This window comes from Cuculus canorus, chromosome 4, assembly GCF_017976375.1.
Source record: "Cuculus canorus isolate bCucCan1 chromosome 4, bCucCan1.pri, whole genome shotgun sequence".
NCBI classification, from domain to species: Eukaryota; Metazoa; Chordata; class Aves; order Cuculiformes; family Cuculidae; genus Cuculus; species Cuculus canorus.
The window spans coordinates 12,384,137-12,408,965 of record NC_071404.1 but is presented as its reverse complement, the minus strand read 5'-3'; the positions used below and the strand labels follow the sequence as shown (position 1 = coordinate 12,408,965).

General features: G+C 37.1%; 1 protein-coding gene across 5 annotated transcripts in view; it reads right to left on the bottom strand.

Moving 5' to 3' along the window:
• The window catches only part of ACOX3 (acyl-CoA oxidase 3, pristanoyl), a 51,982-nt gene that overhangs the window by 22,452 nt on the left and 4,701 nt on the right, over nt 1-24,829 (bottom strand). For 3 of the 5 annotated variants that reach the window (XM_054065511.1, XM_054065509.1, XM_009564622.2), the window contains 12 exons: nt 23,207-23,440; nt 22,064-22,135; nt 20,518-20,607; nt 18,717-18,860; nt 17,783-17,871; nt 8,193-8,289; nt 7,593-7,775; nt 6,114-6,236; nt 4,007-4,127; nt 3,396-3,515; nt 2,604-2,717; nt 869-984 (listed from right to left, as the gene is read on the bottom strand). In XM_054065511.1, coding sequence (XP_053921486.1) covers nt 869-984; nt 2,604-2,717; nt 3,396-3,515; nt 4,007-4,127; nt 6,114-6,236; nt 7,593-7,775; nt 8,193-8,289; nt 17,783-17,871; nt 18,717-18,860; nt 20,518-20,607; nt 22,064-22,135; nt 23,207-23,440 — 1,503 coding nt within the window. The remainder of the gene's footprint in view (nt 1-868; nt 985-2,603; nt 2,718-3,395; nt 3,516-4,006; nt 4,128-6,113; nt 6,237-7,592; nt 7,776-8,192; nt 8,290-17,782; nt 17,872-18,716; nt 18,861-20,517; nt 20,608-22,063; nt 22,136-23,206; nt 23,441-24,829) is intronic. The other 2 variants (XM_054065510.1, XM_054065512.1) reach the window with 2 other exon arrangements.

The following is a 24,829-nucleotide window of genomic DNA, read 5'->3' as shown; positions in this document are numbered from 1 at the left end:
AGTGACTCTGAAGAGTTTCTCTAATAAACCACTTCTTGGGCAAAACCAAGAAAGATTTCCCCCACTTCACCAGTGGTTTCACACAAACCATCCCTTGTTAAAGGCAGGCTGGCTCTTCCTAGGTTCAATGCTGAATATTCCTTCCTAATGTTTCAGAATGAGCATTGCACATAAGGTAGTAACACCATCCCCAGGAAACAGATCTCTCTCCTCAGTGACAAATGACAAGTGTTCTTTCCTTGGATGCGAGCCAGATTTTCTTATGGAGGTAATGGAAGAATCTGGGGAGGTTGGGGATATACATTGAAATCTGGAGTTAAGCCACTCCTAACTGTTAAAACTCACTGGTGAGAGTGGATCGATCTGCTATATGTACATTGTCAATGTTTCCTTTTCAAGTTCCAATACTGTCAGTCTGGTATCTTTCATGAGTACTTCGCACTATAGAAATTAGAGATGGAAAAGACCCATTAGCTTATGTAGTTTACCTACCTGCCAGAGCAAGATTCCTTCCTACAGTATGTATTTGGCCACAAGAGCAGATGGAGATGTAATAATCAGATGCTGCAGTAGATTTAATAGTAGTAGATTTAGTCTTCAGAAGTTGTGCTATCAAAATCACAGACATCATTCAACACATGCCTGCAACTTTTCTGAAGCAAAATATATCCTGGAAGATATCTGCTGATGGTAACTGTCCTTCTGATAGCACGTTCAATACAACGTAAATGTTCATTCTATTAGTTATATGACTTGCTGCTCTATGTTTGACATTGTAATTAGTGACTTAAGAAGATAAAACTAACAGGACCTGATAAACTTCAATGAAAGTAATTAAATAAAATAAAGCAAGCTGAGTAGGTATTACCTGACAGTTGTTTTTTGCCTCAAAATCGCTTCGCCCAGACTGCTTCTCCTTGCTCAGCTTTAGGTCACTTTCTTGGAGCAGGTAGCAAACCAGCCACTTATATGCTGCTAAAGGAACTGAGAAAAAGAGAACCCCCAAATTCTTAACATTCACATTTATAATGCAAGAAGTCACATGCAGATTCTACTACAGTCTCGGATTTTATTACCCAAGATAGAAAGTTGAAGTGTTAATTAATCAACCCATTAACACATCACTTTGTGCGTTACTGTAGCTGCAGAAAATGACAGCGGGGTATAATAAGCTGCGATTGTACAGTGAAGACATAACATGCTGACCACACACTAGTTCAAACAGATCCTAAGTTAAAACACAAAGTACATCCACAGCTCGATTTACACACAAATATTTTTTGAATCAATTAAATTTTTTAGCTTGTTGTTTTCTTCCCATATTAAGACTTAGGTCTACAAGGTACTCAGTCTCTTCTGAGAACAGAAGTACAGACGACAGTCAATGTTGTGTGGACACACCACTTTGTAATTGTGAAATGATGTTATGTACTGTCAAGTGCATGACTTCTAAGATTGCGAAGGTGGCATGTGAATGAACTGCTTTGTACATAACTGCATTATATTTTTTATAGCAGCCTGGAACTATTAAGGAAAAAAGTACTTCAGCATCAAGTCCTTGTCTGAATCCTGCTTGCCTGTGTCTTAACTTCAGATTTATTGTAGAATATTATTTAGGCGCACAAATTAATAGTTCAATTTCTAATAGGGAGCAACAATAAACATTCAGATATTTTTAAAAACTATAGTCTGGTACAGTAGGTATTACAAGAAAGGAGAAAACATGCTTAAGTATCAGTTTATGTTCTACTGGATTTCACAAGTTGGAGACATACAATGAAGAAAGTAAGTAGTTGTTTTGAACTAGTCTTGTTCTTATAAGCCTTTGTATTTTGAAATATTCGTATTTTACCCCACAGCTATTATGAAACTATCTTACTAGGCACTTTTTTGCAATTATTTGAGCAATTAAGTGATTACTCAGTTCTAGGAATCAACCCAACTGACCCTTATATATTAAGACTGGAGTTTCTTTCCACAGTATGTTCTCAGCTTCAGAGATTCATTTTTGCTCAATGCTCTGTCATTCTCTCTCTATCTACCCACTTTGTTCATTTTTGCCTCCGAGGGCCAATCTTGGCTCACAATGATACAAAAGTGGGCCTAGCATCTCGTGTCATACTTGATTTGATTATAGCAGAATAAGCCAGGAAAACTGCAGGGAATTTTCTTTCACCATTACTCATTTTTCTCTATGCAACCAAACACAACTTTCAAAAGCAGACACACTTGAAGGCTTTTCAACGTATTTCTAAATCACTTGCATGGGTTTAAAAAATAAGATATTTTAGTGATATAAGGTAGTGGCAATCAATGCCCCATTCAACAGTTTCACTTAAAAATACAGTGGCAAAACACCTAGATCATAAATACTATCTTAGAGAAACAGAAATGAAATTGAGGCTGGGGACAGCAGGACATATTTTGAAATGCAAACTATATTCTCAGTAAAGTGAATTCCACATAATAACTAAGAAAGTCACCAAATAGTAATATGACAAATATCTAATAAGTAGTAGAGGTTGAATCTCTAACTGCTGGATCCTTTCCTCTGGAAATAAATTTAAGATTTTAGAATCAGTTTAACAATAGCAAAAAACTACCTGAGGAGTCCATGCAACCTTCAACACTAATGGCTGTGAATTTACAGCCAAGGATATGATTGTAGTCTTGCAAAAAGTTTATTGTTCCAAAAGGTGATTCAATAGGAGCTCTATCTGAAATACCAAAGAAAATAAAAAATTATTTACAAGAAGATAAATGAGACACTTTGGAAGTAGAAGCCTATTACAAAGCTGTGGTACACTTAGTAGGCCAAACGCAATTAAATTTGGCTGTAAGATTTATTTTACTGTGGCCTAGTCCAGCCAAACGAGGACTAATGGATGAGTGCTGAAAAACCTGACATCACTGCCTCTAAGCCTCATAAGATTCAACTCCTATTGCTGAGTCTTCCAGTTCTGTAAGATGCTGGTGAAACTCACTGCTGGAAAACTGAAATAAAATAATTTATCTAGAGAACTAAAAATGTACTCATGGATATTGCTACCAAGTTAGGTGAAATGAACTGTTTTAAGTACAATGAGCAGACTTAAACCAACTTTAGGAGTAGTTCAATTGAACTAAACTGTGCTTCTCGGGGAGTAAGATACTACTTGCCATGATTAGAGATGGCAAAACATCTAGCTAGCTTCTGCAAGACTTAGAAGAAAGAATATTTCTTGCAGCAATATCTCTATCTTGCGAATGCATCATACGATGGAGTCTGTAGCACATTATATATGCTCTACAAAATGATTAAATGACTGCCAACTGCTTTCAGTATGAAATTACCTTCTAATTCCATTAGCTACACACTGTTGGGTCCATCATACGATTCCACAACAAAAACGTACCTCTTATGCAATTCATCCAGCTCATTAAGTAGTTGCTGGTTTGCTGAAGCAAGACGTTGTTATCTCCCTCATATGTGCAGTTTGGATCATTGTCATTTCGGATTTCACCCAGACGATTCACTTAATAAGAACAAGCGCGCAATTTAATATTGTAATGTATTAAGGGAAGCTAGGAGCAATTAAATAATTATACTGTGACAAAATGTAAGGGAGTTGTCTGTTCCTGTATGTACAGTCATTGTTACCATAAGATGACCTTGAAAGTTCACTGTTTAGCTTGTGAACGAACATACTGGAAAGACTTTAAAAGTGTAGCATTTATCTTATATAGGGAATTTCCATCTATACAGTCTGCATCTTTATTTTTGGAACTGAGACTGAATCACATGTACAGTCTTATTCTGTCCAAATGCTGGTGCACATGCTGCACAGGTTTAGCTTTTCTAAAGTAGTATCAGGTATAAAATGAATTTTAAAAACACAGATATGAAGGAAAACCCCTTTCTAAACATATTGCTGAAATTCAGACACCATGATGCATCAACAGCCAAAGAACTCATCGATGTAACAATCCTCTTTCTGACTAGCATATGCAGTACGCTGCAACTTACTAGCAAGGTAACCATGTCCTCCACAAGCTTCTCTGCACTCTTGGGCTGCATGCTGAGCCGTCCAAGACGACAGTGGTTTGCTGGCAGCAGATAAGGCATGAATCTCACGTCCCATATCAGCCTTTGTGAAAAACAAGTTACAAGTAAGTAACAACTTTGGCACAAAGTTTGTGACAAGAGTACCTTGCAAAACATACATGAAACTCTCTGAGATCTATTTAAAGGCAGAGTATTTTTTTGCTGCCACTAAAATACCCTGCCGTAACCTAAAAACCTGTGGCACTAACTTTCTTATATGGGACATCAAAAATATGTGCCAGGTAATGGACACATGGGTAAATCCTAGCTCAGATGTGTCAGCGGACAAGGCATTGCATGGGACAAGTCACTGCTTGCCAGTTTTTGCCACCCAAAGTTGGAGAGGCAGGTGGCTGAAAGTAGCATGTCCATAGAAAGCATCTGTACCCTCTGCAACACAAGCAAATCCTCTGTCCCCATTCTGCAAGGGCATATCTGCAATATTTACTTCCCTACATAGTTTTCACTCATATTCCAAACATCAATTCTGCAAAAAGTAGGAAAGCTATGTGCCCCTCTCAATGTCCGGACAATTTCTGGAGACAGAGCGTTGATACTACTGAAGATTGTTTAATAGCAGTTTCCTGGTTGAGTGCTATGGTTTTAGCTAAAATAGAATCAGTTTTATAACTACAGCTCAGTCTCATCTAAGTAACTTCATTTTCTGAAAGTTAACTGCATGTTTTTCAGACAGCGTTTCTCTCTAGAAGTGATAACGTGGGGCCTTGGTATGCAGAAAGGACAGGTTACCCCAAACTGACCAACAGAGTATTCCATCCCATATACATCATACTTGGTATAAAACTGAGAGATCATGAAGGTCTCCCTCTCTCCTGGGATGGCCGACATCCACTGAGGACCTTGTCCGTATGTTTGCCCCTGGTCCTGGATCCATGCATTCCTGAATCCAGTTCCTGGGCCCAGCTCCCTCCTAGCCTTGGACCTTTTCCCTTGCGCCTGTTCTGCAGCATTTGTGGTGACATATAGTCATTGAGGGGTGGGTGACCGATTTGATACATTTGTATATATTTTATTACTTTCTTATTATTTCATTATTATTAGTAGTAGTATTTTATTAAAGCTGTTTTAGTTTAGTTTCCAGCTCACAAGTCTTTTTCCCCTCATTTCCCTTACGTGAGGTCGGGGTGGGAGGGGAATCGGGAGACCAACTACTAGGTTTTAGCTGCCAAAATCGGCTGGGTTGGGACTAAACTGGACATTGGGCTTTCTGGTGTATTCTTGTTAGGGTTTGTTTATTTGGTTTTTTTAAGATCTCTTGTAGAATAAAAGTAATTCCTAAGGATTACACTCTTAAAGTAGTCAACAATCAGATTTTTCTCTATCACAAGTTTTTTTTCTGATACCCAATGTTTTGTCTGAGATTAGTGATTGCACTGGAGACCTCCAGAGATAAAACATCAGATTAAAAATTGAATCAGATTATTCAGTAATTTGTGCAAAGAGGAGAAATTAGACTACCCTTCCACTAGCATGCATATCTTTCAGGAGTTTTATTTTAGCTGAAAAAAGCCTGAGTCTTTAAGTGAGATCTGAGCAATACGCAGCAAGTATGTAGGTGACTACAATGGTCTGATGGGAGATGAGAAATTCAGCATTAAGACTCAAAAGTCTTAACTTTTTTCTCCAAAGCTATTTATCCTAATGAATGAACATGAATTGTAAACTCAAGCTAGACTCAGAGTCTGTGCAGGAGTTAAGCATAGAATAATTTAATAAAGTAGTATCACTTACAACAATTATTAGCTGAATTTAAATTATTATATATTTATCATAAACAATATGTAAGGAAACATCACCTTAAACTCCACAGAAACCAATATAATACTAACCACTCTGCTTTTCTGAATGGAACTTTAATCACTACTTTGTATCTCTTGTTTTTCTGAGACATTGGTCCAGCATTCTTGAAAAAAAGACGACCTAAGACTTCGAAGTAAGTCTTTCATTTAACAATTTCCAGTTTATTATAATAACAAACCCGCTGAGAAGAAATGTGTATATATCTCACCTGTCTCTGACTCTTTTGCTTTGTCAATAAGCCTGCATAAAATTCTACGAAGTTCTCAAACAGAGATTTGGAGAAATAATCTAAGGCATATGAGGCCGCCAGATAAGGAAGAAGACGCCACTGCTAGAATAAAAATTAAATAAATTTGAACACAAACTGATATATATCTTTTATAGCTATATATATGTAACTATCTTATAATATTGAACCAGTGTATTTGCTTTTACTGTGTTCAAATTGGTGAACTGTTTTATGGAGAACTTAAAAATAAACATCTAGAAAATTAAGTGTAAATATTCCACACAGAAGTTATCGTCATGCTATTCTAGTTCATGCATTTTATGAATTTGTGATACACATTCTGTAAAACCAGTGCAAAAGTTCACCAAAGCTTTGGGAACTAATGACAAATTTTTGCTCCGTCTTTATATAATGTCTGGCACACTGGGGCCAGTCATGATTCATGTGTTTCTTAAGTACCGACATGACAGAGGGTGTTACTGTTTCAGTTGCTTGTTCACTGCTGAATTCAAGATAGTGCTGGTTGCATTCTGTGAAAAACAAAAATAAAGGGCTGGGAAGTAGAGAAAAAAAGCATCTTTGCCACTCCATGCTGCTCAGATGGAACCCATAAAGGAAAAGAGAAAAAGCTTAAGGAAACTCTCATAGTACAGCAAGAAAGGAATGAGAGGTTCAAGCCAAAACTAAGTAAAATCGAAAGACTCAAAGAATAGTGGGAAGAAGACTTTGGCTTATTCAGAAGAGGTGGAAAGAAGGCAGCTTTGGGTAGTTTGCAGAAACTCATGAAATCTTTCCAAGTTGCAAGAGTAAGTGTAAACCTGGAAAAAACGACCCGCTTTGCAAGTTTGTTTTTAGCACTTCTTACACAGCAACATTTCTCATTCAGCAGATTTGAGTTTTCTGTTTCCCAGTTATCCTACATACTCTATTTTCTCAGAGCAAAAGGTGTTTTTCATTTGTATAATCTGCAGAAAAACACTGTTTTTATTCTTCTCAAAATCAGTGCTAGCTTGAGACTTCACCACAATGAATATCATTGATTCCTATACTTTTAAAGAATAAAGGCTAAAAAAAGAGAAAATTAGCACACTGGCAAAAGAGGTACTGACAGTTTTAAACAAATACTAGTTGCTACACTTACAGTAGTTTCATGCGTGCACAGAAGACAGTAATTCTCTGAAAAGATTACTATTTAGAAGACAAACCTTTCTAGGTTCTTCAGAGAAAAATTAATATTTTGGGGTTTGATATTTCAAGAACTTATGTCAAAAACCTGATCGTGCCATAAGATCCTGAATTGAAATGAATCTCCACAGCTGCACTATAATGGCATTTCAGATTACATAGACAATTTCAATTTCACTAACTTCAGTGTTGCTATTTTGATCTGCAGTAACTCTGAATCTGATTTTAATTATATAAATATAAGTCTGCAGATGTGAATTCCAAAGTATTTACCTGTGTTTGGTATTCAAGAACAGGTATTTCTTCTTCATCAGTTGGTCCAAACTGACGGCGAGTTGCTGAGAACCGAATGGCTATTGATAAGGCAAGCTTTAAATTGGTCACAGAGATTGCCGTGATCAAAATTCTGCCTGTGGACAAGGATCCCAGAGTTGCACTAAAACGTTCTTTAACATCCTGAATGAATAAAAGGCACAGACTGAATGGTGAGACTAACTTTATTTAACTCCCCCGTAAAGATTCAACTCTGGTAGCATGACCAGAAGCCCAGACAACTGGCCAATTTTGTTTCTTGACACATTTAGATAAGGTGTTCAAGCAGTACTCAGAGTAGTACTTTGAGATCAGCTGGGTAGTGCAAAGGGCATGGAGTTAGTAAAATCAGTAAGGTGTTGAGTTGAAACATCTCTGAAAGGCAATTAAAAAGCCAGCACTGTGCATTGTGACTATCTCATGTGTAATTGTCAACAGCCTTTTTTAAGTCAAAGTATCTAGTACTTCCCAACATAAGAGGCCCATGCACTATCTCTTAACCTACTTATACCTTTGTATATTTAATGAACTGTATTGATGAAACCAGATCTCCATTGATACCTTGATTGAACTTGAGTACTTCCCCTCAGCTGTGACATCTCCAGCTACATTCACTATGTTTTCTTTAGGTATCCTGACATTGTGGAACATGGCAAATCTGTTTAAACAAATACAGAAGCAATGTAAAATCTACCTTGACATAGTCTGAGGTGTCTACATTACAGAAAAAGGTCACAACAAAGACATGATTGCACAATGATCTCAGGCATATATCAGTGACTGAAAACAGTAGCACTCAAGACAAGTAGTTAATTTTAGGTGAGTATGCCCAGGAGAACTAAAGCTTTCAGACTCACAGCAGCAGAGGAAATTGAAGATGTGAAATGATTTTTTTATCAATCTTAACTTCATATTTTTTTATTAAAAATAAAGATTATGCTTAAAAAAAACCACAACAAAACAAGCACTTCATTGATTCTAGGAGAGCATTTCAGCAGCTTCTCAAGTAAAGAAGTAAACTACTAGTGGAAGGATGAGTAATGCATTCTGTTTGAGGGAAAGGACAAGTAAAGATACTTATTAAAGACCTTATGCAGAGGCAGTCTGACAGACGCTTTCCCTAGTAGCCCAGAAACCTGAACTGAATTCTCAGTTTGTGTGAGTTTAGGTAACTTACTTACCTTGGTATCTCAGCTATTGAAAATCTTGGGGAGCCGAACAACTTCCCTCTCTTGCTCAGAACCTGACTGGGCCATTCTACCTCCTAATAATTCCCTGCCACAAACAATTCTGCTGAACCACGTGCTTTACTGAAGTGCTGTTCAGTCCAGTGTGGAAACTGCTTTGGAAAAGAGAGACTATACATTTTTATGAGTCTAAAATACAGAACTGCGAGGATCATTCATGTTATTTCAATACAAATGAGGACATAGCTGAAACAGTGCCCTGAGAAGGAAATGAATGGAGAATTTTCCTTTGTTTAAACTCAGACTAGGATTTCTGTTTCCTGGAATGTGGGATCTTAGCAAGGAAAAGCAAGATAACCTTCTCAACATTGTGGCAGCCCAGCAGCAATAAAGAAGGAAATTGTTAAAATAGGCAGGATGTCCCAAGTATTCACATTCATCAGGAAGAAAGGGTATGAACTGCTTCACCCAAATGGGCAATACAGTTTGGCACAAGAGCAGTAATATCAGCTCCACTCAAGAATATCTCAGTATCTAATAGCACTTGAAAAGCTGCATTTGTAATCAAAGCAAATTCCTTTTTCCTGCCAATACTGGCTGATCTATTTAATAAGGCTCACGAGAGCCAGGTCTTTCACATTAATAAATTACATAAGGGCTGCATTGCTGCATGTGCTTTAAAATAACGAGTTGTTTCCAAGGAAACAAATCTGCATACTGAATTTATTCAGCCTTAGAGATACACAGTATTTCTGGACTTAGCCACAGAAAAAAGCATGCTACCACAACCAAGAACCAGCTGCTTACTGGCCTTAACCATGCTAAAAAAAGTGCTTTACTAAGTGCCAGCTTCACTGAGACAACATTACATTCTAACAGAAGCAAATTCAAAATGTCAAAAAATCTGATTTCCATCTTTGTTTATAATTTTCACTGAAAATAAAAAACCTCAATCAAAAAGATCTTCTAGTTAAATTCACATTCTCTTCTTCCTATACGTGAAATAAAATCCATCACAACTAAAACTGCACAGCAATTCCAGTAATTTTAAGAAATAGCATGCATGTTAGACAGAACTGGAACTTTTTAGGTACTATTACTTGTTATTTTAATTAGAGGAGAGTGTGTGTGGCAAGGTTTATGGCCAAAGTTTAGGACTCTCTTTTTAAGTTACTGCACATTCATGGAACTACAAGAAGGTGCCCCCTCCTATAAGCTTACAACTCAAGCACAAAGCAAGAAGCTACAAATGTGTTCACACAAATGGTAAGGCAGATACTAACTACTGAAGAATACTTTCTTGATATGATATCAGCCGTCAGAGCATATTGGCAGCTTAGCATTCGCATTTTTTTTACAAAGCCATTAGAGCAAATCAGAGTTTTAAGGAGGAATCTAAGTGGTGAAAATAAGGGAGCTTCATGGATATTTAAAAAGGATCCTTCCTAAGTAGGAAAAGATACATGAAAGAAAGCTGGAATCATACGCCAGACTACAGGAAGGGCTGACCTAACAGAGAGATGATAAAATCTTTTGGATAGAGATAAGGAAGACATTTCAAGGGGCTTCAGCTCTTGGACCTTCTCTGCAAATACATATTGGGAGCATGCTTAGTCCTCTGTGTGACGAATGGTAAGATTCATGGTAGTAATGACAATGAAAAAGATGGCAAATTGTCCTTTTGTGTTTTACACTGTATGATTAGTTCAATTCCTTCAGCAAAGCTGTGCAGTTGTAGAAAATTATTTCTATTGATACCGGCTTGAAACTCTAGAGTTCTTAAAAAGCAAATTAAAACCTACTAATATATAAATCTATACTCTAATAACTTACTTTTAGGAAATTCAAGCCTACTAATATCATCTATGTGGCAAATGTGTGCCAAAAAAAACAGGTCCCAAAACAAGCTAAACAGTCTTATCCACTTTGACCTGTTGTGAAACAATCCCAAATGGTCAAATTTAGAGGAAAGAGCAAAAAATCTTATAGACAGTATAATCTCATGTAAATATACTGTAGCTAATTCTGTACCACATAAAAGATTACATAGAATTATTTTAATTAAAACCCGCATGTATACCCATCTTAAAATAACTTTTTTTTCACAGCTAGTAAATCAGAATACTAGATTTCCAATCATTACAGAACAATCTGTTTTCTTAAAATCAAAACTAGTTCAAATAACAGTTTTTGAAAGTTTAGGGTTTTTTCTTGATATTATCCATTATGGATACGTTATTTCCTTCTTTTTCTGTAAGCTGCCATCAAAATAAACACATATAAGATGCCAAAACCTTTAAGAAGCAAAAGAGAGAGAGCTAGAACTAGCAATTAAAAATCACACAGAAAATTCCCATGTGTAATGCAATATATAAGCAACGGTGTTGATAATAAAAGCAGAACCACACAGGACCTGGGAGTTAGGCAACCTTGTGAGATCATTTCCAACTGCTGTTAGACTTCTTCTCCAAGAACTTTGCTGTTTGAAATTGTTAAGACATACTGGCCAATTTGAACTCGATATTGGAACATATTAAAAATAAGTAGTAAGACTTAATGAAGTCAATGATCACATTTCTAATGGTTATTAGCCTAGAAACCGTAACGAATAGACATGGACCACATCTGTCAATGCATTTAGGAGAAAAATCTTAAAGAACTAAAGAAATATCTCATAACAACGGAACTGTATACAGTCACGGGGATATCATGTACCAGCACATTTGGAAAATGGCTGCATTTCACGTGGTGATGACAAGATCATAGGTTTGAAAGCTACCCTACTTGGGGCCTCTTCTACACAGCAAATAGCGTGACTGAGATTAAGACCTCTCAGTACGAAAGACAGATAGCTGTCACTTTAAATATATATCACAGGGTACTACAGCAATGTGCAATTTTGCATCATGTAGCCCACAGTTAAAAAAACCACATTTTTACTTAGATTAGTTGAGCAGAGTAAAGTTTAGGAACCTTTCCGTAGCAAAGTTAATATTACAGACTTTAAATCATGCAATAGTAATTCATCTGGTCTGCAGAAATGCTGATAAAAAAGGAGCAGCTGGAAAAGCTATGAGCTCCTTTTGCCAGTGCTAAATTAATAAGCTGTTACCTATAGTACAAATAGCTCAAACATGCGTTGGTGAGTTTCAGACTCCCTAAATACCTTTTCTGCCAACTTTTGCTATTGACTATGTTAGAGATGGTGCAGAGACAGTTCCTTCAATCCTTCCAGCCAGAAACAGAAAACAGGTGAACAGTATTGGAAGGCTGTGAGTCAAGTGATCTCACGGCTGTTTACGGGATACAGTAAACCTCGGGAAGAACAATAGAGGTTTGGCGAAAAACTTGCAGAAGTCGTATATTCCAGACTGAAAACTCGCACAAAGGTTAGAGTTGAAAAGAGTTACAGAGAAGCTGGGGAAAAATTCAAGGCAATATTTTAGCTCCAGTTTCTACAATCAAGGCTCTAATCTAAGAATTCAGCTCTGTAACAGTAGTGCTCAATAGCAATGATAAATCAACACAGCATTTTTACAGGCTTCCTAATTCTATCTTAATGGACTTCATGGACTCGCAAAGACCCACTCACCCTGAAGTTCCTATAGTCTAAGTGCCAGTCTTGCAAGGAGTTCTGGATATGCAGACTCCTGCAAGTGTCAAGAGCTGACAGAGTTCTGCTAAGGAAGAAAAAATGTTGAAGTACACTGCAGACATGAGGCTGTATTTCTGTGGTTGGACTCAGTATGGTTGGACTCTATGATCTCAAAGGTGTTTTCCAACCAAGCAATTCTATGATTCTATGACAAAACAAATGCACAACCAGATCCGAATTTACTTTTCCCCATTAGCACCATCAAATGCCTGTCAGTTTAAACTGGCTATGGCTACATAGTTTTAAGGTATTTGTGAGTGACAAAAATGAAGGGATAAGGCAGCACTCTTTATTAATGTGACTACAGCTTAGCAATGAGCACAGCACTGTATGTACACATATAGTCTAATGTTGACTGTAGAAATTAAGAGGAGAGGGCAAAACAGGGAAATAGCAATGATTTCACTGCAGACATCACTGTTTTGACTTAAATTTCAAATGTGTAGGATGTGTCTTGCAAAATATTTGGTTTAACTGCAAAAGTGGCACTCTTCACAAGGACCGAAGGGTTGATGATACTGTACTCAGATAACATAAGTACAGGCACAGGCATCTATAACATTTATTTTTACTTTATAGCTGTTCCATTACTATTGCAGTCGTTTGTGTCTCTGGTTAGAGGCTGCAAGACAATAAAAATGTTAAACAAGCAGAAGCACATTTAATTGAGAAGCAGGACTGATTTCAACACTTGCTTTCTTATTCACACCCCTGTACTGTCCCTTTCTTTGTATTGAAGTAGCCTCTTCTGTGGCCTTGCAGTGAACCAGACCTGACAAACGATCTGGCTGAAGACATCCACATTTGGGTTTTCTTTGTCGGATCAGTTTCAAGGCAGTTCCAGTTCCCTAGCTGAGCCCCCTACACAGCTACAAAAATGTTTGTCCCAGAACAAAGAAAAAGTCAGTGTGGGAGTTGAAAAAAGCAACAGAAGAAGCTGAGTATGGAAATTATCTTCACCAACCTACAGCTTCAGATTGCAAAGTGAAGCTCCAAGAGGCTATTTAGGCTTCAACCATGTATTATAGCTCCTATCTTCCCAGGGAAATAACTGCAACAATTGCAAAATCTAAAGATTTAAGAGGATAAATGCTGGGAGACTAAAACTCTTTAAAGGACTAGACTTCTACCTGTTCTACTCTCAAACTAGTAGTAGCAGAATCTTAATGCATTATTGGCACTGATACTTAAATAGTAACAAGCAAGAACAAAGAAAAGAATTAACTATTTAAAAGTAATCTGTGAAGGCTTGGAGGCTGTGTGATATAAGCCATCTTCACCAATATAGAAGGAATTGTAGTAGCTTTCAGAACCTGCAATCTATTTCCAGGAGGGATCTTTTACAACATTGATTGCTTTTCTGCCCAATAAATTCCCTTTATCCATTTCCTCTTGTGCCTTTTGGTTTGTTTTCAGGATCTAGAAAACCGAATCTGGCCTCAGCGATTGCTATAGAACATGCTGAATGTCTTAGCATGCTCTGTGTGTGCAGAGATTGATCACATCTTAATCACACATGAAAAGTTGTTGAACAGCTAATAATAAACTTCAGTTTTCCAAAGCCCATAATTACAATTAGATAGAGCTAACAATTCCTCTTTCTCCAGAAAGATCTTTTTCTCCCCTAGAAACAATTAATTTTAAATAAATAGCTTTGAGTCTAGCAGTCATTTGCTGTACCCTCAATAGCTTCATTTTACTAGTTCTTCCCTTATCATAGGTTTTGTCTGCTCAACAAACTATGTACATAATTATCAGTGGACACAGCTGAATGAGCTCAGAGCATGGTTCACAAAGACAGGCATGTTAAGGACCACTTCAGAAACACAATTATAACTGATTTTCTAACTCTTCCCCACGCAGATTCAGTTGGGCATCATTTCTATTTCTGGACTGGGGAAAAGCTGCAATTTGCTGCTAGTTACAACTAGAGATGAAATTGGCTCACTACCCTTTCAGTGACAATGACTGACTGAGGTGCACTGCAGTAATGGGTAATTTTGGTAATGTTACAGTAGGCAGGGCCGACAAAAAAAAAAAAATAAAAAAGAGGGGGTGGGGGAGAACGGACATGCACATCAGCACTTACCCAAGCTCTTCCTTTATGTACCACCTCTTGCCATTCAGTTTACTGATCACCCCCCCTCAGATCCCAAAACCTGAGAGACTTTTCAGTGGTTATTTTTTCCTCAGCTACTTCCATTTTGAGATATCAGAGAACAGCATACTTCAAAGGCTGCCAGAGCACAAGCAACAGGTGGGCATTTTTATAGTACAAAAATAAAGACTGAAGCACTTGCATCCCCTGGTGGCAGTTTGATTTATTTTTTAGTAACAAAACACAAAACCAGTCTAAACTCTCCATAAGAAAAATCAGAGTACTATTTTTCTCAATTTATGTATTGATTACACAAATTCTCTGTTAGAGAGACAGAACAATTTAAAACATTTTGAAGTTATTTAGGCTTTTTTTTTTCTGTCAAGGTAGCTGAAATTGCAAAGACTTGCAAAATCCACATGATTTTTTGGACATTCCAGTTATGAAGCTATGAGAATATTTGCAAAGACAGACTTAGAAGGAGCAATTGGATTTATGCTGCAAAATTTCCTACATTACTTCTGAAATTCTTTCTCTTACTGAAAACATTGCCCTCTGCATTAGCAGGAAACAAGCCTTCATCCAAATGACCCAAGGGATTAATTGTTTTCCAAAGCCAGCAAGGACAACTGCAATCACCAACTCTGTTCTCTTATGTAGCGTAAATCAACAGCATTTTCCAAGGAAATGCTGGATTTTTTTCCCCTGTGTTCTATATAAGTGTTCAGGAGTTTAAGACTTGGTACCTATATTAAAAATTACTAGCATAAACTTCTTGAAGTGCAGAAACAAAATCTGACATGTCTGCCAGAGATGCCTGACTCTGATCTCCACTTTGACAAGTTATTCTGTAATTACATGGAAATATATCTGATTTATTAAATGTCTATGGTCTTCACACATACATTCAAACAACTGGCAAAGCATGCAGTAAACACTTGCATTCACAGCAGAATTGAATGTTTTGTTGTCACGGCATACAACAGGCTCTATGACACACAAGAACTGCAGGCTGTGCTTCTTTGGGATAAGCTAAGATATAAGATTACTAAATTGCTTACGAGAACACCTTGACAAGGCAGTATCTAGTGGCTTAAGATAAACTGTATCCCTGTGAATATTTGCATTTGGCAGATCAAGCAACCAATAGTCCATCTTAGAGTGGCACAGCATGTTTTGTCTGCAAATGCAGAGCTATTAAGCTACGACCCTTCCAGTCCCCGACAGGCCTTCATATACCTCTGAGAATCAATGTGTACAAGTCCTGACATTTTTCACAGCTTGCTATGAGCAGGAAGGTTGCAAAGTGAAAACTTCCCTAGTTCTTGTGAACAAAGTTGTCATCCAGCCTCCGACCTCCAAAGAGAAAAACTGAGGTAGGTCAGGAACACAGGCTCCTACAGTTTTTTTGCTGAATTAATGTATCTGTCCGTAAACTTGGGCTCCCTCATCCTTGTATCTTAATCTGCAGGTGCTGTTTTAAACTTAAGTTTTCTAGAGCAAGGACTGTCTTAATTCATACTGAAGAGACCTAGATCCATGATAAGGGCTCCTCAGGCACTGCTGTTAGCATAAAACAGTATTTTTTTAAAGCAGTACATGCAGAGTAAATAGAAAGATTAGAATGCCCTATGATTGCTTTAAATGACATGTGATGTCATAACTACAATAAGGGACTCCTTTGGACATTAACACAGGAATTCATTTGTATGTCTTTTCACAGTGTGTTATGTGGATTATAATTTCAGATTACTCACTAATTATCAATATTTTAAGAAATGTTCTATTTCTTCCCAGTAGGTCGGAGAATAAATGGATTTTAAAATCATGTGCATTTTGATGTCACATGAGAAGTACTCTCTTTTCCTTCCTTGTGTTGCATATAAAACTATGCTGCAAATTAAGAATGAACAGCAGAATGTGACCATTTCTACAGAAATACGAACCTGACTTACATTTAAGACTACTTAAACCCGTGTTGCTGTGCCATCTGGTGGCTACTATGTTGTAATGCAGATGCAGGCAAAAATACCCACCAAAAACCAAAACCCCCTTCTTTTCCACACCTTTCCTCACATTTTTCTTCTATAAAACTTCATTTTCTATATTTTTTCTTTATTTCATCTGTGTCTTCAGGCAACAGAGCATCAGAGAGAATGATCAACGCAAATATGAAAGTCAGAACTATTTCTGCCACCACTGTTTCTTTGGGATACGAGGAGGTTGGTAAGACACCAAACTATGGAAGACCCATGACCTTCTAGAAAGCTAGGGAAAGCCATTACATTTGAAAGAGGGTATGTTAGGATGCCTATCCTTTTTTACTGTGATGGCACATTCTGAAGGACAACACATATACCTGTAGTGAACTGAATCAACAGAAAGAGGTGAATAGGAGGCACAAAGAAGTGAAAGGAGTGACCCCCCACCACGTACTCCCTTTCTATTTAAGGTCTCTGCCCTTACACAGAGCTATGTAAATAATTCAGGGGTTTAAATCATGATTTCTACATAATGGCTGTTTTAATGCAGAAGTCTGCCTCAACTGCCTCACTGTCTCTGCTCCCCATTAAACAACTTTGATTAGTAAAGCAGAGACACAGTAAGGCCACTGAAATCCATCACTCAGAAACGGAGCCGAGGTACTTTTTTTTATTACAGAGAATACAGAAAAAAAAAAAAAAAAAAAAAAGTAACCTTCTCATTCTCTTCTGCACTGATCAGGATTAGTCCAGAAATCCCATATTTTAAAGAAGATACTTAGTTTCTCTGCTGGGTCTCATTAATCTTATGTCTTTAGTAACAATAAACCTTGGCTGCTGGCCTCCACTAGCCTTCCTGTGGGCTGGAAATCAACACAAAAAACAATTACGGGCTCCCAGATGACTGGAGAGGTTGATTAAGTTCTTATTCAGAACTTAAAAGATTTGGGGTTTTTTTTTCCATTATTATTGTTTCAGAGTCTATGACTGCAAGAATGCTTGAGGATACTCACAGAATATCAGTGGCACTTCATATTCTAAAAACTGAGAGTAACAGAAAGACTATGGTTGCTCAGACGCTAATATTTTTCAATCTTTTTTTTTTTTCTGAAGTATCAACAACTTAAAACCACCAGCAGATACCTCAGAAGTAAAGCCAGAACTGACACAGGAGGCTATTAGCACCATTATGACCTACAAAGTTTCTTCCTACAAATGAATTGACTTACCCATTATCTAAGCCATTCTGCCCAATTTTCTTTCCTATGTCACCTACCATCACACCTGGCATTGGCAGGAGAGTTTTTGTATCTCGAATCTGCATAGAAGTGGAACAAAACACTGTTTCAGCTTTGGAACAATGAAAGTTATTGGCTGAACTTCTCAAAGAGTGAAAATATTCCCAACTTCTATTCTGTTATTAATGCTACAGAAAGCTCTCCATTTTTTTCTTACTCATAATCCTGGGTATAACTTGTACTTACGTATCCTCTTATTCAGGACATAGATCCCTTAACAAAAATTGCTTTGGTAATGCGTCACTAATTGCATCACTGTGTCAAACATGTCTCAGCACTGATGACTGCACTCATTAGACTAACACTGAAACCTTCTTCAGGTGTACACAGATATAGTAGGAATCAATGAAACTAAGATATCATAGTAACTATGTTACTATCAGCTTTTAGATATTTCCTGGTCTTGAAATAAATTCTGCTCATTCTGCAACTAGTTCATTTTCCTATTTATGACTCCCCTACTGCATTTGTATAATTTCTAACGCTTTCAATCTTATAATCTGATCTCTGTGGTAGAAGCTTGCAGATTTCATCCAATCAGCCTGCAACACCCTTAAGCCTCATCCAAGACTTTAAGGACTTCATGTAACAAAGGTTAGTTCCAGCTATATAAGTAGTGATAATCTGTAGGCTTTTCAGCTCTTTCATATTTTTCAGAATCTGAGAGTATAAAGCTGGCTGTAGAACCACCACAAAACCAGTGAATATTTAAAAACAGTACAGTTGCTACAACTGCAATAATTGTTGAAGGAATTAATTACAGAATCTGCTGGTCAGTAATAAATAAGAGCATGACAGAAAGTCTTTACTTTGAACCCACTTCCTCTCAAAAAGAAAAAAGAGATCAGCAACATTTCTACCCTACCTGTACAACAAAGGAATGTAATCCTTGGCACTGTCCATCAGGAGTATAGAGCTGGGCGTACACAACTGCATGAGTGGCATGTTTCCCCATATTACCAACCCAGAACTTTGCGGCTTCAAAGTCAGGAGTATTGATGATAAATTCCTGTAGCAATGAAAGGGAAGACAAAATCATATAAACAACAACACACACCTATTTTTTTAATTTTATTTTTTTTTATTTTTTTCTTTTGTTAATGACCATGGTAATGTTTTGAAAACATCCATTAACTGCCAGAATTTCATTCTGTACTTCACTCTAACAGCTGAGATCTCATTTATTGTGTTCAATTTAGGAGAACATACATGCAGCTAGGAAAAATTCAGAGCTGAAAAAGTTCATTAACTCATTGTAAAGCCTGAAATTCAGCCTTTTAATTGCTCACTTAAGTAGTTTAAAAAAAGGAAAGCAAAGCGATAGAAGGATTTCTTAGATCTTAGCTTAAGCTGAGCTGTGAATCCATGTGAGAGACTGTGAGAGCTGATTCAGCCGCAAGGGCTGAAACCTCTGCAAGGACCAGGACAACTTTCTCCTTACGCAGTTTTGTATGGAAAAGAAGTCTGGTTGGCAGTGTGAAAGGCAGCACACTTCCCAGTTTGGACAACCGGGGGACCATGACAAGAAGAAATTCTGAAGAACACATGTATCTTGAAATTTAGACATAGCTTCTACGTTCAGATTTTTAGAATCCAAATAATCATCTTTCTGGCTCTAAAAGAAATCTGAACTCAGAGCTTCATGATCTTAACAAAGATTTAGCCATTTTGGTTACTTTAATTGCAGTGAATTCATCGCCACCCTAAAATTCAAATTATTTAAATGAAGCTTTCATGCTGTCAATCTCATAAGTCTGGGGTTTTTTTCTGGAAAGGGATCTGATTGTCCATGTTGCATAAATGATCACTGAATTGTTTGCATATGAAAAATGTAGACTGGAAGGCTGTTCTACTGAAGAACATAAAATCTTATGTTTCAAATCTGTGATTCTCATACTTTTCAAACCACTTCATAATGTGATATTGTTGACAGCAACAGCACCCAGTTCTGTACATTATGGTGTAATAAAATGCCACAGTCTTTGGGGCAGATGATGAGCCTACTTTCTTGGGACATTAAGCAACACATTTTAAATTCAACTTGGCATAAATCAAGAATGTAAATGACAGAGATAAAGTTCTATCAGCCTCCTCTCTTAAATTCTGTTTTCTTCATCCCTAATGTAAAGATACAATGAGTTCTATTCATTTACTGGAAAAATATTAGGACAATAAATTTATTTCTGCAGTAGTATTGATTTCAGAAAACAAATTAAGAACACTAAGCAGTGTCTTAATGGAGAAAGCAGTTTATTGTTTTCGTCTTTGGGTCTCTTTGATAGTTGCATTATCTCTTCTCTGTGTTTCTTTTCCTAATGTCAGGAAAAAATCTTGATTTTCATATATAGAGCCTTCATATTTAAAGACAAAAGAATATTTAATATGCACATCCAACTATTTCTTAAGAGATACAACAAAGAAGGATGCTATCCTTCTTTTGTATCACAACTAGAAGATAAAATAACTACTTGAAGAATAAAACAGAAATTGCTGGTTTTATTGTAAATAGTTATAATAATGTAAATGCGTTATTATTTTTTTTTTTACATTTACATTATACTTGATTCTTTCTTGTTAATCGAAGAACTGCCTGAATCATTCCATCCTGTTAGTAAATAACAGAGCTTAATAGTGTCAAACATTATTCCTGTGCATTAAGGACTAACCTGAGTGCTACGATCAAATGTGGCAGTAGTCCGTATCCCCCTGGTATTGGTTCCATGGCTGAGTTCAGTCAATGCAAAACATCCAAAAATCTAAATAAAGAGATGTAATGTACAGTTATAAACTACTTTATCACAGCAATTAAAACTGTTAAGATTTTCATTTGATTGCAAATTCAGCTGCTGGGAAGTAACTTGCGATTCTGAGAAACTAATCAAATGTAATCCTAAGGCTAGGACATCATGCCTGCAGTAGGGTAACAGGTATTTTTATCCTTTGCTGATGGCTGACTCATTCAGGCAGGTACAGATTATTACATCCACCGACTAAATTTTCAGCTGTCTGTTCTTTCAAGAACTGTTGCATGGTGAAAATCAGCAAGTCTGCTTGCACTACAAGCAGTTCTGGGAACTCCCAGAGATGGGGAAAAACAGAATGAGGCTATTCATTTTCAAAATTGCAAATAGCCTACATTATTGAAGCGGATAAATTTATTTCAGATCAAATTATGCATATATTTGGTTCTCAACAGCATTTGGGAACACTGCCTGCTTGAAGCCACACTGAAATGTGCATACTGCAGCCCCTTACCGTGACCTGGTCTGGCCTGTAGTGCATACTTGTCAGTAATGAAACTTTGAAAAATCAGTGAAAATTACAAAAAAACCACCAACACAACAACACAAATGAAGCCTTAGGCAAAATTGTTTTGATAAATACATATCCTCAGGCTTTTGCTTAGATTGAAAGTCATTAAAAGAATTCACTGTAATTGTCAGCATAGGGTATCCCATCCAAACTATGTAGCAGTATGTTGTCTATGGGTAGATAGATAAACACACAATTTCAGAAAATTAAATAAGGAAGGAAAGTGAATGGTTGGCAAAAAAAAAAATAAATCTAATAAGTGATAAAGAATAACAAAAATGCATGAAGCTCTGTCCGGGTGTGCTCAGCATATATACCTTACGAAACTGAAGAGGGTCAGGCCAGGTAGTGAATGGCCAAATGCCATCGGCAGGAGAAACTGTTTAGGATTGACTCTTCCTGTATCAGAGGGGCTGCACTTATTCTGCAGGGCACCTGGACTCCATTGAATTCCATGTGGTGTTTCTGTGGCATTAAGACATTATTTGCCATTTTACAGCATCAGAACGGAATTTTTATAGCATCATGGCAAGGTTCTATGTTGCAGTCCACGATGAAGACGTGGGAGGTGGGAACATCTCAGCATACAAAACTTGCCAGAACACTCTTAAGGGACTATGGATGGAGGAAAAAATGGTATAGTGTCATCTATGTGCCCTTTGGGAGAAGTCTACAAACTTTGTCTGCATACTGACAGCCTAAAACAGATGAAGCAAGTGGCATAATAGCTAGCAGTGAGGACAGTCAGGGCTCAGTGCTTCCATCTGCTCCTTGGTCTTTTCTTTTGCTATTTAGAAGTACCTACGTACATAAAGAGATCAGAAGTAACACACAGATGCAGGTGGCGCCATGGTTCCCCGATGGTGCCCAGTTCTCACATGTTATAAAAAACAAAATTACCTCCATGTTATAAACTTGTTTTAAAAGGTCTGCAAATCTCTTACGAGCACTCAAAATTGCACCTGCAAATACCTGTAAAACCAGAGAATTATGAATTAAATTGGTGACCTCATCATGGAAAGTGTCAATTGCACATGCATAATAATTTTTAATAGTGAAGCCCACTAAAGAGACAAAGGAAAACAGACTGAGCAACAAACTACTACTCAGAGCATAATGGAAGAACGTTAAGACAGAATTTGATCTTGTCAGGGCCCTTTGTACAGAGGACTGAACTTTTCATAGCTCTAACCTATTCAAGCCCTTATTGCAAATGATTAAAAACACTGAGTAAGCTTTCTTTCCCCTTGTCCTTACTGATGTCCCCTTAAGTTAAGCAAAACTTTAATACTATTCTAGTTTGATTTAGAGCAAATGGATTGGGAACTGAAGATAGCTGCTTCAAGATCAGAGAACACCACTGTTTTTAAAGCTACTCTCTGTTTTTCTAGGTAGATATCCAGATAACAAAAGTTTAATTCCCAGAGGCTTCCCTGCCACGTGAACAGAAATAATTAATTAACTGAACTAGTATTATTTGATCAGCTATGTCAAGTATCCTTTCAAAGAGATTTATTTAGGAAGCAGCTGATGAGGAGAATCCCAGCCACTGATGCTAGTGAGAAGCTTTACACTAGTTTCCATTCCTTCTGGATTCTGTTCTGAATCAACACACCAAGGGTGAGGCAAAGAAATTTCTTATACCTGTAACTGTAGCAAAGGCATAGCCACCAAATACAGCCCAACGAACAAATACAGCCAAGTTCTTTGGCTGCTAATGCATAGAGAGGAGGCAGAGGAGTGGACAAAAATAAAAGGTGGAACTGTAGGCATCAAAATATCTATTTCTCTGTCTATACTGCTCCACCTTTACCTTCCAAGTGAGACTCCAGTGGAGACAGGGCTTAATGACAAAGATCCACCAACTTCATCCCACAGCTCTCTGATTCTTCAATACAGTTCAAACGAGTATCATTTTTGAAAACAAAAACTGACTGGGAAAAGATATAGTTTTAACAAAATAGGGAGATAGCACTGGAATTATGGTATTAGAAGACATTTCAATTCAAATATACACCACTACAGCTTTTGAACTGTACTTACGCCACAATGTAAGAAATACTGCAGAGAAGGAGACCAATCATACATTCCTATACAGATGACCATATTAAGCATCTTTAATGGATTCTCTAAGATCTCTTGCTGAGTAAGAAAATCATACTCAAAGAGCCTTTTACAGCGCAGAAATGTGAGCTCCTGGTATTTTTCACGGGATAAATCTTCTCCAGGATGACGTGCAAAAAGAGGATCACTTTCCAGAGCAGAGAATATTTTGTTCTTGAAGGGGAAAAAAATGACATGAGAATGGCAATCTAAAAGCATTACAAAACCAAGTAGATTTTCTTCTAGAATGTTTTTCTAGAATAATACCATTACCCAAACGACAATAATTTGATTAAGATTAATTTATAAAGCCAAAACTCCACAGAATTAAAAAAAAATCTATTTAAATGGTCTGTCATTATATATACAGTCCATGCAGCTAAATGTTATTATAAAATAAGTGTGGTACTGATTCACTCTGAAGGTAAGAGAACAGTATGGTAAAACTCACTTGCTTTTTATAGCAGCTTCATTATTGCAACTGTATGAAGCTGCTGGGCAATGACTCTCTATCTGAGAGTAAAGGTAAAACTCCAGGGGTTACATTCAGTTAGAAATACGGTGTAACGGTAAAAACATTAAGCTACCACAACTGCTCTGCTCCCAGATGAAAGTAGAAATGTACTCTATTTAATGGAACCATCATATGTGCCCATTCAATATATGGATGTGCATTTTTTAATGTTTTAATTTGGATCTCTTTTTTTTCATTAGATGATACACTACAGCATTTTTTCACTTCAGATCCCTGTTTCTTCAAGATACCCACATCTTCTTAATTGTCCTTCATGCAATTCTAAAAGAAAAAAGTGCAGTGCCTTAGGCAAAATCTTTTAAAAAGGTTTCTAAAGTCTTTTCCTCCTGTCTGAAGAGAATGACACAGCAAGAAGGAAGAAAAACAGATTTCCTGTGCTTTTCTTTGAAAGGTAGGGTCATTCCCTTTCTCTGTATGAACAATACTATTTGCCCATACAGCTTTGAATCTCCCTGAGACCCAGAGCATTTGTGTTTTTTCTATGCTCTTATCAGTCAGATGCCAAACAAGGCATTTTTTACTTCTTTGATCCACCTCCCAAGATTTCAATAATTATGGTGAATGCTCAGGATTAGCTTAAATCCATGTAACTCTACACCACCACCTTTTTTTTTTGGTAGGGTTAGCTTTCAGCAAAGGTAAGCATGCTAATCTGTCCAACTACAATGCCACATAAGCATTAATGCAAGCACAAAAGATGGCAGAAAATTATGTTGGATCAATGAAATACTATGTTTGACAGCGGTATGAAGTTAGCTCCGCTTAAGTGCACTGCAAAACCATGACATATATGATTTAATGCAAACGGTACAGTAACGAAATATGGAAGAATATATCCCTTTCTCAGTTTGAAATGAACACTGAAGTTTTGTAACATACATAGCACTTGCTGGTGTCCCCTGTACTGATGTTCAGTAATGAAATGAGCCTTATGAGACAGCAAGGTACATTGTTTAAAATTTCAGTTCTGTTCTGAAAATTGGATGGGCAAAATTAATTTCTCCATGCTCCATACCTTCAGAGTATTA